Source organism: Tamandua tetradactyla, chromosome 1 (genome assembly GCF_023851605.1).
Source record: "Tamandua tetradactyla isolate mTamTet1 chromosome 1, mTamTet1.pri, whole genome shotgun sequence".
Taxonomy (NCBI): domain Eukaryota; kingdom Metazoa; phylum Chordata; class Mammalia; order Pilosa; family Myrmecophagidae; genus Tamandua; species Tamandua tetradactyla.
The window spans coordinates 41,222,593-41,237,772 of NC_135327.1; the positions used below are offsets into that span (position 1 = coordinate 41,222,593).

At 43.8% G+C, this 15,180-nt stretch overlaps 1 protein-coding gene across 6 annotated transcripts in view; it reads right to left on the reverse strand.

Annotated features, from left to right (window-relative positions):
* SLC24A3 (solute carrier family 24 member 3) overlaps positions 1 to 15,180 on the reverse strand; it is a 540,914-nt gene that overhangs the window by 453,752 nt on the left and 71,982 nt on the right. For all 6 annotated transcript variants that reach the window (XR_013157172.1, XM_077114817.1, XM_077114819.1 and 3 more), the window contains exon 2: positions 14,127 to 14,255. Coding sequence is in view for 5 of the 6 variants with exons in the window: in XM_077114817.1 (XP_076970932.1) it covers positions 14,127 to 14,255 (129 nt within the window). In the remaining variant the exon portion in view is untranslated. The remainder of the gene's footprint in view (positions 1 to 14,126; positions 14,256 to 15,180) is intronic.

The window sequence follows — 15,180 nt, forward strand, 5'->3', positions numbered from 1 at the left end:
TCTCCAGGCAATCCCAGAAGTCTGATGCATGGAAAGGCAAGTAAAAGATGAGTGAGAGAGGAAGGCATGATTGTTGGTTTCACAAAAGCCCCCTCTCTCCCACAGACCCTTGGCCTACCTGCCACAGAGGAGACCTCCTATATCTTACTGCCTGAGCCCTGCTGTTTGGCGAGTCATCAGTACCTTTACAAACACATATCATGACTTCATGAAAACTAATGGTCTGAAAACAAAGTAGCCTCACTGAGCAATGTAGACACGTGCACACACAGGGGACATGGAAAGTGCAGTTAAATGGTCTTCCTGGGCTAGGATGAGCTCTCCAACCTATTAAACAATGCTTAGACTACTTAGCTGGAAAACTGGAAGGAAGTATTTAGTGATCACTGCTGGTGCTCCAGTAACTTCTCTGCACCCTTACCTTTCCCAGGTACACTAGTCTATCCTCCAGCTCCCAGCCCCTGCACTCCTTTTTGGGAGGCTATTCTCTGGTCACAACAGGAGCAGGCTGGAAGGGCCAGGGCAGTGACTGAGGGAAGGTGGTGTATAAATACCCCAGCTCCCTCCCTGCCTCACATGGGATAACTCTAAGGCATGGGCTCTACTTTGTCTCCCCAAGTTCTCCAATAAGATTAAGCTCAGTTGCTCACAGCAGAAACTTGTTGATAGCACTGTGTATTGGCTACCTTGTGTTCCCTTCCCTGCCTCACTTCTTCACTCCCCTTCTGGCGTCTCCTGGGATCAACTCGTAAATAACCTACATGCACCCAAATCCTCGTGTCAGCATCTGTTTCTAGGGGAACCCAGACTAAATCAAGCTAGTTGATGGTTGTCATGCTTGCCAAGGGTGTGACACCACTTTACATATCACATGTGCATCTCAGAGGACCTGCTCACAACTGACTTTGGTGCCAGGAGCAGACACAGAAAAAAGGAACGCTGAGGGCCCATGCCAGCCACGGGTTCTGCTGGAACAGAATTTGCTCTCATGATTTCCAATGACCCTACCAGACACAGTTCTCACTTTAGTGAAGGGGTCTTGCTTCCTTAGCTAACCAGGCATCTGTTTTTCAGCAAAGGTGAGAAAGGGAGAATCTCTCTGATGCTGCCTCTTTAAGGAGGTGTCAGCCCAGCTCTGGCAGAGAATAATACCATGGGGACTTACTGGCCCTGGAAGCAGCATTTACAGCAGAATCCACAAGGCTGTTGTCTTCATGAAGCACATCATTTACTCCACCTCCTCAGGCACTCTCCTCCCACTTACTGTTTCAACTGATTGTGTAGCCACGCCCACTCCCCTTCACCTCCCCCTTCCTGCCTTCTACCACAAGTTTCTGAGTCCAGTTCATAGTTCTACTTTGTAAGGCAGTGAGAGGGGTGCTATGGGTGATTGGCCTTTGTCTGTAAGCTGCCGTCTCTGTTCAACCAAAGCTCAGAAATGTTTTCTGGACATCACAAAAAGAGCTAAAATAGGTATCTAAGACAAGTAAGTAAAATCTACAAGGCAGTTCTGGGAGAGGAATGCACCTTTTCTTGGAAAGTTTGTCATAAGCGTACATGTAAAATCATCTATACGTGTTGTTCTAGTTTGCTAGCTGCGGGAATGCAACACACCAGGGATGGATTGGCTTTTAATAAAAGGGGATTTATTTTGTTAGTTCTTCAGAGGAAAGGCAGCTAACTTTCCACTGAGGCTCTTTCTTACATGGAAGGCACAAGATGGTCTCTGTTGGTCTTCTCTCTAGGCCCTTGGGTTCCAACAACTTTCCCCAGGGTGACTTCTTTCTCCATCTCCAAAGGCCTGGGTTGAGCTGCAAGTGTAGAGATGAGGAATGCTGAGCTGCTTAGGCTGTGCTATGTTGCAGTCTCTCAATTAAGCACCAGCCAATTAAGTCAAACGTCACTCATTGCAGCAGACACGCCTCCTAGCTGACAGCAGATGTAATTAGCAACAAATGAGGTTCATGTACCATTGGCTTATGTCTGCAGCAACAAGACTAGGTATGCTCACCTGGCCAAGTTGACAACTGAATCTAATACACGTGTACATACATATATACAGTCAAGAACTGAACACAAACATGGATGAATCTCAAAAACAGTATGCTGAATGGAGAAGATTTACAGGAAAGAGTTCATAGTGTATGCCCCATGTATATAAAGTTGCAGAACATGCATAAACAAATCTATGGTGAGAGAAATGAGAATAGTGGTTTATTAGGGCAGGGCTGGGTGAGATTCCCCAAGAAGGGGCAGAGGGAACTTGCTGGATGCTGAAATCTTTTGTACTGTGATAAAGACTAGGTGCACAGTTGTATGCACAAGTCAGACTCACTGATAGTATACTTCAGATTTGTGCATTTCACTGTATTATCCAAAAAGAAAAATAGTAAATGAAGACTGAACTCTAGTTAATGATATGCATGCAAAGCATGTGAGAGGGAGTACACCAAGCTCCACAAGTTACTTTGAAATCTGCTAAAATAAAATAGAGTTGGATAGATGAAAATGTGATAAAACAAGAACAGTAAAATTTCAATTTCTGAATCTAGATTCTGGGTGTTCACTGTAAATTCTCTACATTTTTCTGTATGTTTCAAAATGTTCATAAAAATTATTGAGAAAAAAAGGGAAGGTATCTAAAGGGAAGATTCTTGAGATTGAATGAGGAGGGAGAAACAGGACATAAAATTTAAAATAAATAGTGCATGCAATTGTGGCATCAATAGGACAATAACTCCAGATTCCTAAGGCAATTACTGAGAGATGCTTTACTCCTAGAAACCACTGGGCAGAGTCACCAGGCACCAAGCTTTGGGCCTGGGCTCCACTAGGAGAATCCGTGCTCTCCAGAGCCTCAGCCACAAAAGGGCTCCTTCAATGGGGCCAACAACCCACATGAAACCATGGTCAATGACAAAGGTGCCTAACACAGGTGCAGAACAGCTGCATTATAACTTTCCCTGTTTTAAATTCAGTATTAAATTATAACTCAATTTAACAAATTGGCCCAGTGTTTATGATTAAAATGGAGCAGACGATGGGGAATCTATATGCTTCTTGAATATGGAAGGAGAGCTGCTACTATGCCCATGAAACACACGCAACCTATTTTTCAGATGACTTGGTTTAAGGCATGTGTGGTAGTTAGATTCAGTTGTCAATTTGGCCAGGTGAAGGCACCGAGTTCTGTTGCTGTGGACATGAGCCAATGTATGTGAAATCATCTGTGGCTCATTACATCTGCAGTCGGCTAGGAGGCATGTCTGCTGCAATGAATGATGTCTGATTTAACTGACTGGTGCTTAAATGAGAGAGTGCAATGTAGCACAGCCCAAGCCATTAAGCATACCTCATCTCAGCACTCGCAGCTCAGCCCAGGCCTTTGGAGATGCAGAAAGGAATCACCCCGGGGAAAGTTGTTGGAACCCAGATGCCTGGAGAGAAGGCCAGCAGAGATCACCCTGTGCCTTCCCACGTAAGAAAGAACCTCAGGAACGCATTTTGTTCTAGGAGTCTTCTAAAAAAAGGCTGCTAATCTTTAGTTCAGGGATTTAACTGTCCGACTATGGAAATTTCAGCAAAAGTACTGGGTTTAACACTATATCAGGAGCCTTAATGCACCAATATGATACTCTCCCAGCTGGAATGTGAATCCACAGCACACAAACTGGAGGGGTCACTGTCAGCCCAGGCTGGGTTCTGGGAAGCCCCAGCTTTAGTCCCCGGTAGCACCCACTTAAGCGGGAACCACAGGCAAGGTGCCTAATGTGCAAGAGAATGAGGGTGGGATTCAGAACACACTCAGTGGGGTAGTTCAGACCTGGCCTCCCCATAGCCCTCCTTGGGGTCTGCTGGGAAGTAGGTGGGAGGCCTGGAGAAGCTGTGATACGCCTTCGGGGACAGAGGCCCTGCCCTGCCCAGGCCCCAACCTACCCTGAAGCCCCTAGAGTTCAGGCTCACCCTTAGGTCCATGGACCTCAGCCCAGGCTTCCAAGAAGGAGTGAAGGAGTGGGGGCAGGGGGTAGGGTAAGCACCAAGGGAACCAAAGGCCTCAATCAGATGCGAGATCAGGTCCACAGAGCAGACAAAGCAGGAACACCACCCCCACCCATTCTCACACACACGCACTTTCAACTACAACCAGAGGGCAACTCCATCTGGCATTTCTCAGGGGAAGACACCTAGAAATAAACCACCCCCACCACCACCAAGATAGGGTATAAAAATGAATGGCTGTTAACAGAATGCTGGAGGTGGGCTGGATGATAGAGGAAACTACAACATAGGTTTGGTGTCTTTTTTTATTTGGCTCATGCTATTCCTTTGTTTGCACAGAGGGTGGGAGGTAAAGGCTCTTCCTGCCCCAGCTCTCTTGCCCTCAGTCTACTCCCCATGGTCAGCTTTACAGAGATGACCGGAGGGGGCCTCTAGGCTGCGGTTCTCAGCCGCGGCTGCCACGGGATCACCTGGGGAGGTTTAAAGATCGCTGATGCCAGGGTCCCACCCAAAGACTCTGGTTGACCTGCTCTGAGGCGGGGTGGGGGGTTGGACTTAAAAGCTCCCCAGAGGACTCAGTCCAATATGCAGCCAGGCTCGAGGATCAGTGAACTAAGCCACTGGTCCACACGCTCCAGCTGGTACCAGAACCCACTGGAGGGTTTGTCAAAACCCAGATGGCTGGAAGTTCCTACTCGGTTGACCTGGGCAGGCCCAGGAATCTGTATTACCAACAAGTTCCCAGGGATGTTGAGGCTGGTCCAGAACTTACTTTGAGAACCTCTGCTCTAAGGACCTGAAACTCTTGGAGAAGGGCAGAGGGCCCTCCTAAGAACCTAGATTTGCAGACTCAGTGCCGACTCCACACATAAAGACAGAGAAGGCAGCAGTTGGCCTCAAAAGTAGAGGCCAGAGGAGCATAGGGAAAGCTGGGCCCTGTCCTCCCTCTTTCGCCAGCCGGCGGGGGCCCTGTGAGATGCTACAAGACACCACATCAGTCCCTGAGACCTTGGTTGAGCCTTTGCCTGCAAAGTGAGTGGGTGGAAGATCATCTCTGAGTGAGGGATTCAAGAAAATGGCCCCATGCAGGCTCCGGGACGGATGGAGGAAGAGGTCCTTGGGGAGCAGGACCCCTGGGAAGGCTGGACATGGGCTGGAAAGCCTGTGCTGCTCGGCTGGCAAGAAGAGGTGCCATCACACTCACAGGCCACAGCGACTTCCAAGGGGGTGCCTGGGCCAGGGGCAGCCTCACTCTTGGGTTGCCCAAGAGTGGGCTCCAGCCACCCAGTCAAACATGGTGGCCTCTAACACACCCCAGCCGCTCCGCGCTGCTCCAGGAGGACCTGGCAACACCCCAGGGAAATGGCTACTTGAGGGCTGACAGGGCTCCCTGCAGCCAGGCTGCCTGCACTCTGCTCTTCAACCCAGGGGGAGACGACTCCAAAGGTGGAAAGCACCCTGGACACCCAGGTGCCCTGGAACAAGGGGGTTGTCTAAACAAGTGGTCTTCAAGCCTTCTTTGGAGGTGAACTTTTTGAATGAAAATTTAAAAATGGACAAACAAATGTTGGTGGTATTGGATAGTGTGTCTGTGTGTGTTTGTGGGGCCAGGGGCGAGGGTTGTACCTGAATCACAGACTCCCAGACTGGGGAGTGATATCAAATATATTTAATTTAGCACAGGTACCACAGGAAGGGGCAGGGAGAGCACAGGGGAACTTGGGGCACGTTGAGGCACCAGTCTCAGTACCTAGAGTGAGGGGTGGTGAATGTTTCTGTAAAGGACCTGAGAATAAATATTTTAGGCTTTGCAGGCCCCATGTTCTGTGTGGCAACTACTCAACTCTGTCTTCACTGAACAAAAGCAGCTGCAGACAACACATAAATGAATGTGTGTGGCTGTGTTCCAATAAAACTTTATTTATTAAACTATACAATGTGCCAGATTTGGCCAAGGTTCATAGTTAGCTGGGCCCAGGCCAAAATGCCTAAACTCCTTGCCATATTTACGACTCTTTGAATTCTTAACTCTTTAACTCAAAATTTCCTTGGCCTCAGTCTTTCCCATATTTATCAACTGGGCATCATAATACTAGTTTCAACCTTAAAGTATCAGCTCCAAGGGTCAAACATTTTCCAGTAAGCTGATGAACATGAAAATGCTTTGAAAAATCTAAAGTGCTTTGCAAATAGATAAGCCTGTGAAAGCTTCAAATCAAAGAGCAGAGTTTACCATCCCTGTGTCTCTGGAACATACCAGGAAACGTTCACTGGGCTGCTTTTAAAAGAATAATAGTTTTAAAGAGTAACTCAATAAAGAAGTTCCCAAGGGATGTCAAGGCTAGAAGAAATGAATAGTATCTGGACCTTTCTTGCTGAAACTGAGATTGTTAAACTCTTCATTAGTGTGACGTAGACAACCCTTTACTCCCAATTTTGACCTATTTGTGTATAGTGGCCTCTTGGGCTAGAAAACTGCATTAGTCAGAAGTCTCCTAGTTAACCCCTCTACCTGTCTTCTCTGCACACTCAACCTGTAAAAACACTGCATCATTGCTGAACTACAATAACTAACTATTCGTCCTTAAAACAATCTTACTAACTCCATGATGTTCTAATGTGCTGAAAGGATGGTAACGTCTCTGTAATTGATTGTCATCAGTCTGTCTCCCATTATGTTTTTGGTAACAAAGATAAAAATAATAAACAATTCATTAAGCATCTATTATGACTTAGTTTCCTGTTGTTTGACAAAGCTTCCTTCATTCAATGATGACTACAATCCTGCGAAGTGGCAACTCAATTTGTATTTTACAAATGGTATGAATGAGGTGCAAAGAATTTAGGAAAACTCACTTGGGGGACACATAGTTAGAAAGTGATAGGATTAGGATTTGGAATTTCTTCCAGGAAAAAAAACCAAGTTCTTTCCATACCACTGCCAATAAACTTCACCTACACTTAAACATGAATTATTTTTCCCATGGTTCTCTTATGGATAAAGAAAAGATTCAATTTGTAAATGGTCACAAATGCAGCAGTGACCACCTCACTGGTAACTCTCTCAAGGTAAAAAAGAGAATCAGACCTTGTCGTCTTGACCAGCAAAGAATTTAAAGCCAGATTTAGAAGACATAAGTTTGGGTTTTTATTTTCCTACAACGGGACTATGCTGCTTTCATAAAAAGAGAAGCATAAAGTAAAGTTGGGAAACTTATTTTTGAAAAAAAAAAATTGGGGGTGAAATAAACGTGGCAGACTGGTTAGTGCTTCACCAAACCTGTTTCCTTCCAGACTACTCTGCTAAAAGACATTTCCCAGCCCCCCTTGCAGTTAGACGTTGTCCTGTGACAGAGCTCTGGTCGATGGGTTGCAAGCGAAGTGACACACTCCTCCATCCTTTTTCCCTTAAGGCAAAGACCTATGGCGACCTTAAAACCAAGTCTGAGGATGGGAGAGACACAAGATGGAAGGACCCTGAGTCCATGGCCCATCTCTTAAAGCAGGACCATCCACAGACCATGAAATTTTACATGAAAAAGATATAAACTTCTACCATGTTAAACTCCTAAATCTTGGGGCACTTCTGCCTACAGGAGCATCTCTTACCCTATCTAATTTAGTAAAGAAAATAAAAAAGCAAATTGCATTACTTTCTAACTTCTCCCACTTAAGAATGTCAGCAGCTAATATGTGAATTGTTATGAAAATTATAACTGCAGAGAAAAGAACGAAGTTATGTGAACTCATAAAATTGTACAGATTTTAAGACCTTTCATTAAAAAAAAAAAACTTACTTGTTTCCAGTGATAACTACATTAAGGTAGTTGTAATTTGACATTTCTAATATTTTGGATATATTCAGTTAAGTAAAATATATCATTAAAATTAATTTCACCTGTTTCTTTTGCCTCTTTAATGTGACTACTAAAAACTTACAAAGAAATCTTTGGCTTGCACCATATTTCCATTGGACAAGTACTGATCTAGACCATGGGACTGTCAGAATTCCTAATTATTCAATTGTCAATAGATATTGAGATGTGTTCCATGGGAGTCGCTCCAGATAAGCCCCATGGCCTTGGGCAGGTCACTTATTCCCTCTGGAGCTCAGTTTATTCAGGTAAAAGAGGAAAAAGCTGGACCTCTCCTGCTCTGTGGATTGGCCATGCCCAACCCTGTGATTTTAAACCAGCCAACCCTGGTGGTGTGGTTGAAACTCCTAAGTAGTAGGATCCCAGCCCTTTGTTCACAACTGCACCCTGAATGGACTTGCCATGCTTGCCAGTCTATGCCTGAGCTTCACTCTCCTGCTAGGGCCACACTGACCCTTTGGCAGGCTTTCCTCTCCTTAATGCAATTCACACTCACACAGCTCTTAGACGATGTTGTTTTCCAGCCATTATATTATACACCTGATCCCAGGAGGGTTCCATTCCTGACACATCTTCCTGGGGTCGGTGCCCCCTCTTTTCTCGGTCCTGAAAAACAAGACCATGAAGTTTTCCCCACCTTCAGAGACCTCAGCCCCAAACAGCCAGGCAGCAGGAATAAGACAGCCCTATCAGAAGGAAACTCCATCTCAAAGTGTAGCCCCAGGCCAAAGGCTATCATTTAAAGTTTTTCCTTTCTTCCAAAGTTTATTTGAAGGAGGAACTCTGAAGAAAAGCTCATTTCCTTAAAATATCAAAGAACTCAAAACCCAAAGATGATTGGTTTTTCTAGAGACTAACTGTAAAGCCTTTAAATAACTATTACAAACAATTCATTTTTGCTAGACTTATCCTCCACCTCAATATTCCATTTGACTATCTTAATTTTCTGTGAATCAAATTTATTCAAAGTCAAATTTCTCTTAATAAGTCATCTGAGTAAATAGTTTCAAATGTTATTTGCCAAAAAAAAAAAAAGACAATAGATTTTCAGACTTTGGATGAAATCGGCAGTGTCAGGTTAAGAAAACAACCTTAAAATTTTGCAGAGGGCTGGAATGGACTGCAGAAAAACAGGAGCCCAGAGGACAGTCTTTTTCACACAACTCTGGAGGGAAAAAAATCACAAAATTGCCACCAAAACTACATCTTTGAGGGGCAGGGAGAAAAATACCACTTTTTTTTTTTTCATTCCCAACATGTCTTTAAAGTAGCAGCAGTCATATTGAGAATGTGTTATCTCAGCTGTTGCTACATCAACCACAATAGCATCTCCAGTTTGTACCAGGCACCAACAGCCTGGGCTGCCCCTGGCCCACAAACCAAGTGCTCTGGATTCTTGTTTTCAGAGAGGGAGAGGAAAGAGGGTTGAGATAGGATATGGAACTTTGCAAACACAATGAAGTTATTAAGTGAAAGCAAGGTATTAGATTGGTAGTTTCTGTGAATCTCTACTCTTGATATTTCTTGGAATTACTAGGTTTGTGCAATGGAAAGGATGCAAAGGATAAATTGGTGAAGGAGTCATCTCATAAATAAGAAAATGGACCTCCACAGAACATGTCAGTCCAATATCCCAAACAGGGTATACAACCAGAATAGAGGTAGTTCTATCTCCAGTCCCTGAATTAACAGCCCTCTATAAAGGCATCTAAAGACAGTAGTTCTGAGGACACAGTCTGCAAAGCCCAGTAACGTTGCTGTTTGCACTGGCTGTACTTTCTGAGAAGAGCTAAATGAACTTTTGGTTATGATCTTAACACTGTTACTCATCCTCCCATGGCCAACACTGGCTCCCCAAACTCTCAAGTTCCTGCATAAATAAGAATCTCTCCCAAGTACAGAGGAAACCCTGATTCCTCTATCACTGTAAGTGCACACCTGCTGCTGCCAGTCAGCAAAAACAGGGAGCAAGTTAGTCCAGAAACCACACAGCTCACTTCTTAACCTCAAGATTTTTAGAGCAGACACCACCACATTCACCCAGAAAAGAAATACCCATTTGTGCTGTGTTGAAACTGTTATGTACCCCCAGAAAAGCCACATTCTTCTAACCTAATCTTGTGGGAGCAGACCTATTGTTCTTTTGATGAGGTTGTTTCCTCATCAAAACAACCTTGACTCCACCCATTCAAGGTGGGTCTTAATCCTTTTACTGGAGTCTTTTATGAAGAGAATAAAAGGCAGAAAACAGAGAGAGCTGAGAACCAACAAAGACACAGAGGTTTAGAGACACAGAAGAAAATGTTCCAGGAGATGCCAGAAGCTGAGAGAGCTGTTTGAAATCAGAGGCCAGGAAAGAAGGACAGCAGATATCGCCATGTGCCTTCCCACATGAAACCCCAGATGCAATCAACCTTTTTTGAGTGATGGTATCTTCTTGTTGATATCTTAATTTGGACATTTTCACTGCCTTAGAATTGTAGCCTGTAACTCAGTAAATCCCCTTTATAAAAGTCAATCCATTTCTGGTATATTGTATTCCAGCAGTATCAGCAAACCAAAACACCACTGTACACCTCTTACAGGAAGCGAGGCAACCTTTTGTGAATGGACTTACCCTTGGTTTATTGCCACTCAACAGTTTTATGGTTCAAGTTAGAGGTAGAGAAGATGTAATCTATTAACATTTTAATTCTAAATCAGTACTTTATGAATGCTTTGGCTATCAATATCTTTTTTCTCTTAAAAAATCTATTTAGTCAAGACTGACAGGTTGACTTCTGATAGCATTCTGGTAAGAACACTGAGGTAACTCTCTGGCACAGGAGTTTTTAAGTGAAGGTATTAATAAGGGGTCTGGCAGGTATTCCCATGAGTCACAGAGTTACATTTGCATTTAATTAGTCTTAAAGAAAGTTGCAAGATAAACAGCTGTAATTCGGACAAACATGGAAATACACAAAGTGGGGCCATCTCACTCACAAAGTGAAAGCAGAGATACTTGTTTTAATTTTTCTCTAAAAATAGAGAAATCAAAATAGGTCTAACAAAACCAGCAATTTTGATACGAATATTCCCCCCCCAAAAAAATCTTGGCATCCAGATACAAATGCAATCTTTTCAAGACAAATCACTTATGATTCCAATAGTCAAGCTGCTGTATTTGTTGATATAAAGATGTTTTGAACGGTTAGATTGCAAAATAAATTTTTAATAAGTGCCCACAGGAAAAAAAAAAAAAAAAAAAAAAGAACACTGAGGTATCTCTTTGCCCTGTGTGAAGGTAGCAATTTTGGGACCACGTACCTATTTGAAATAGAGGATTGTGTGCTCATTACCATGTGTGAGATCTGCAAGGTTTGTCTGTGTTAGAAGGTGGCACTTGAGTTGACCTATTCAGCAGGCTGATTGCTCTGACTCACACCTCCTGGGGATATAGCCTGTTGATAGAACCAGCCATGCCATCTCTGTCCTTTCTCATAGGGAGAGGCCAGAGCATATTGCCCTAGGAAGCTTGCATTGCAGCTCACCTGTATTGGAGAGATGGTGCCTCCCACCCCCAGCAGCTAGGAGAGGTCTCAGAGACCACCATATATGAACACTCATCTGGACAGCCCTTATTAATGCATTAGTAATTTTCACAATATCCATGAAGAGTATCTCCACTTCACAGACAAGCAGAGAGAAGCTCAGGGAGGATGACTATTTTTCTCAAATCTCACAGCCCCTAAGCACATGAGCTTGGATTCAAACTCAGATGAGTGTGACCCCCTCAGTATGGGTTGGAAATATAAAGATTTACATATCCACTGTATTCCTTGAAAGGCATGCAATTGAGTGGGAAAGGCAGGAGATATGTCCAATGACAATTGGAAGTTATAGACTAGCCTGTCCCATAGAACTCTCTGTGATGATGGGAATTTTCTGTGGATCTTTCTCCAACACAGTAGCCATTAACCACGTGTGAACACTGGGTATTTGAAATATGGCTGAACAAAATTGAGAATCTAAATTTTTAATTTTATTTCATTTGAATTAATTTGGTTTTCAATAGCCATTGGATGTCCATATTGGATAGCATCATTACAGACATTTTTGAATGATAAACATTTGGAAAACAGATAACTGCTGTGATCTGGGGTGGCCAAAGAAGACAAAACCAAGGGCACGGGCTCTAAACTAGCTTTCCATGTGTGAGGATTTAAGCAGGACCCTTCCTGTATAGAATTAGTTCAGAGTCAAGGCCCTCAGAAATCAAATCAACAGAAGAAGAAATCAAGAATGTCCCACTGGTTCCATATTCTTTCTGGACCAGCTCTATGCAACATGACCAAGCTCTCTTTTATTTCCTCCCAATTTCCTCCAGCACCTTCCTTCTCCTGCTTTTCCCACACCCTCCCTACCAACACCAGCAGGCACTGGACTTGTGCTCTTTTTATTGACCTAGACATTTTCTTTTCTACCTGTGTAGCTGAGTCATTTCCTCTCTTGCAATAGCCTGCAATGTGCTGTGTTCTTCTAAGTCTATCACTTAAAGAAAGGCATTTCCTGGTGCAATGGGCAATGCCAGAGAAACCCACTTTTCCGTGAAACAACAACCCCAACAACAGGGAACAAAAGGCCCCCATCACCGTTGGTCCTGAGTGGGGCTGGACATAACATCCAGTGCTGGTCAACACCCAAGCACAGGCTACCATGCAGTGTCGGTCCCCATTCCTTCCCATGCAAAAGGTGATGACAGTGATCTCTACTATTACATGCCCTGCCTTCTAAGATCCTAGTCACCATCTGCCTAATGGATGTAGAGAAGTATTCGGCTACCAGACCAGATCACTAGGTAGATTTCTCAGCATAGAAAGTACCACACCAGCCTTGCCATGCTCTTCCCAGCCAGGCCTCAGAGAATTCACATTTCTCAGAATATACATGGGCTTCCCACGTGCTCTGTTCACCTTCAAGAGTGTTTCTTGTGAGTATTTAATACCAACCACAGTAACCACTGACTTCTCCAGCCTGGGGAATATAAATTAACATAGGATTATTTTTTTGGAGGGTAGAGGTATGTGTAAGGGGAATATCTATTTTTAATTCTTTCAAGTTTTTCTTCGGAGATTCTCAGCATGGCGGAAGGGGGCATTTCTACCCACCTCTCTATAAAAGTGTAGACAAGTTTACAAAACACTTTCTGTACTCAAAGATCTATGGGTCTTTGTACTGCAGTGAAGATTGCGTTTGCCCTTCGTGGGATGACACTAAAAATGAGATAGGCCTCTGGAGGTGGGTTCCATATATTGTCAAGCATCTAGGTCTGAAGGGCAAGCACATAAATGACCAAGTCCCACCATCGGGCAAGGAAGAAAGAGTTCAAAGTCTCAGTGAGGGGTCAACCAACTAAAGCCCATGGGCCAAATCCAGTTGTGACCTGTTTTTTATACAGCCCATGCACTAAGAATGTTTTTGACATTTTTTAAAGAGTTGTTTTAAAAACAAGAAGCATAAAAAGAATATGGTACAGATAACATATGTAGCCCACAAAGCCTAAAATATTTACTTTCTGGTCCTTTACTGAAAAAGTTTGCTGACCCTGTCTAAATTACCAGAAACTTCAACCATCCAGAGGGTACTTGCCCTTTCCCTGAGGCCTGGGTAAACTGGGTTCCTGCAATTCTTTGTCCCCTTGATTTCCTCTGTATTTTATTTTCTTTTTTGGTTCAGTTGTATCAGAGATGAAACATTCCATATATTTTTCTGAGGAAAGGCACAATAGATATCAAATACAACAACTGATAAATGAACATATACACTCCTTCCAAGAGACCAATATCCTGGATGAGGATCTGGTCTGACCCTTTGTCTTTATATGCAACAGAAACAAGGCTCCTGATTAAACACCAACCAGAGAAGATTCCAGGATCCAAGTGACGACAGTCATAGAACATCCTTCCCCATCCTACTTCAGACCCAGTTTCCCACATATTAGCACCAGTCTCCACATGTGACATTGGTCTGGAATCAGAGGTATCCCTGGCTTTGACTTACCTTTCCCCAACCCCAACAGGAAAAAATATAGAGGCAGTAACACACCTTATATAATTCCTTAGGATTTCACCTTTGAGTTTCTTAGACACTTGCCCTAAATGTTCTTAAAGCCTGTCTGGACTAGAACTCAAAAATAAATCATAGCACATGGATTCTTTCTCCCCCATAAGTAGAGAAGAAGGGGCCACTGCCCAGCATGCAGCTGCCCATTACCTGGTTCAGTGCAGTTCTTGCTGCCTCGGGGTCCTGCGTCTTCTGAAGTCAGAGTGTCGTTCACCTGCATTAACTTCCTCCCCACCATCCACTTTCTGTCTTCCCCTATGAGGTCCATGAGGTCAAGCTCTGGCGAGAAAAAGACAACAAGTGCACATCACCAACAGCAGAAAGGATTTAACCCTCACCAACGCCAGTGCCTCCGTCTACATCACTCAACCTTGCCTATGTCTTCTAGGACTTACCACTGTAGCTCACCCCACCTGCCTCTACCTGCCTGGAGGCTTCCTCGGCTACTGGATTTTCTTTTGACCAATAGAGGTGGCCCTCAAACAATGGCTGATGGGAACTGGTGTTTTTATACCAACCCTTGAGTGAGATGACTTTGAGGTATGTCTTCTATACTGGCTTCCAGGGTTTTCCCCAGAGGAATTAAGCTCCGGTTGTCTATGACATATTGGTAAAGCAGACTTGATTGACTGTCATCCCTTCCCTGTCTCAATACCCTGCTCCCAATGCCATGCTGGTAAATGCTTAACAACCAGTTTCCAGGGTGGGGGTGGTGGGTAATTAATAGCCATTGGCCAATTTCTGTGGTATAAATACTCCTATTATGGCCAACTCCAAGCTACCACCATGACCTCACTGAACACAAAATTTGGAAAAATTTAGCAAAATTTGCTCCATAAAGTCAGTACAGGTGGCTTCAGCATACAATTGTCAAACCTCCCAAATAAACTACCTGCTATTGAATACTTACTCAGGATCTGCTTTTGTGGGGTTACTCAAGCAAAAACACCATTTCAGTGCCCCCAGAGCTAGCCCAGAGGGTGTCACTCATGAAGGAAGTTTTCAATAAACAGGGCATGAAGGCATGAACTATGAGTACATGGATCACTGAATCCATGTCAGGGGAGCAAAAGGGAATAATCTAGAACAATGCTCTGATTTCTGGTTGAGATAACTGTGGGGATGGGAATGTCAGAAAAGAGAGAACAGAGATGGAAGAACATGTTAGAGGGAGGGGTTGATAGGAGAACATAGTGCATTTTCT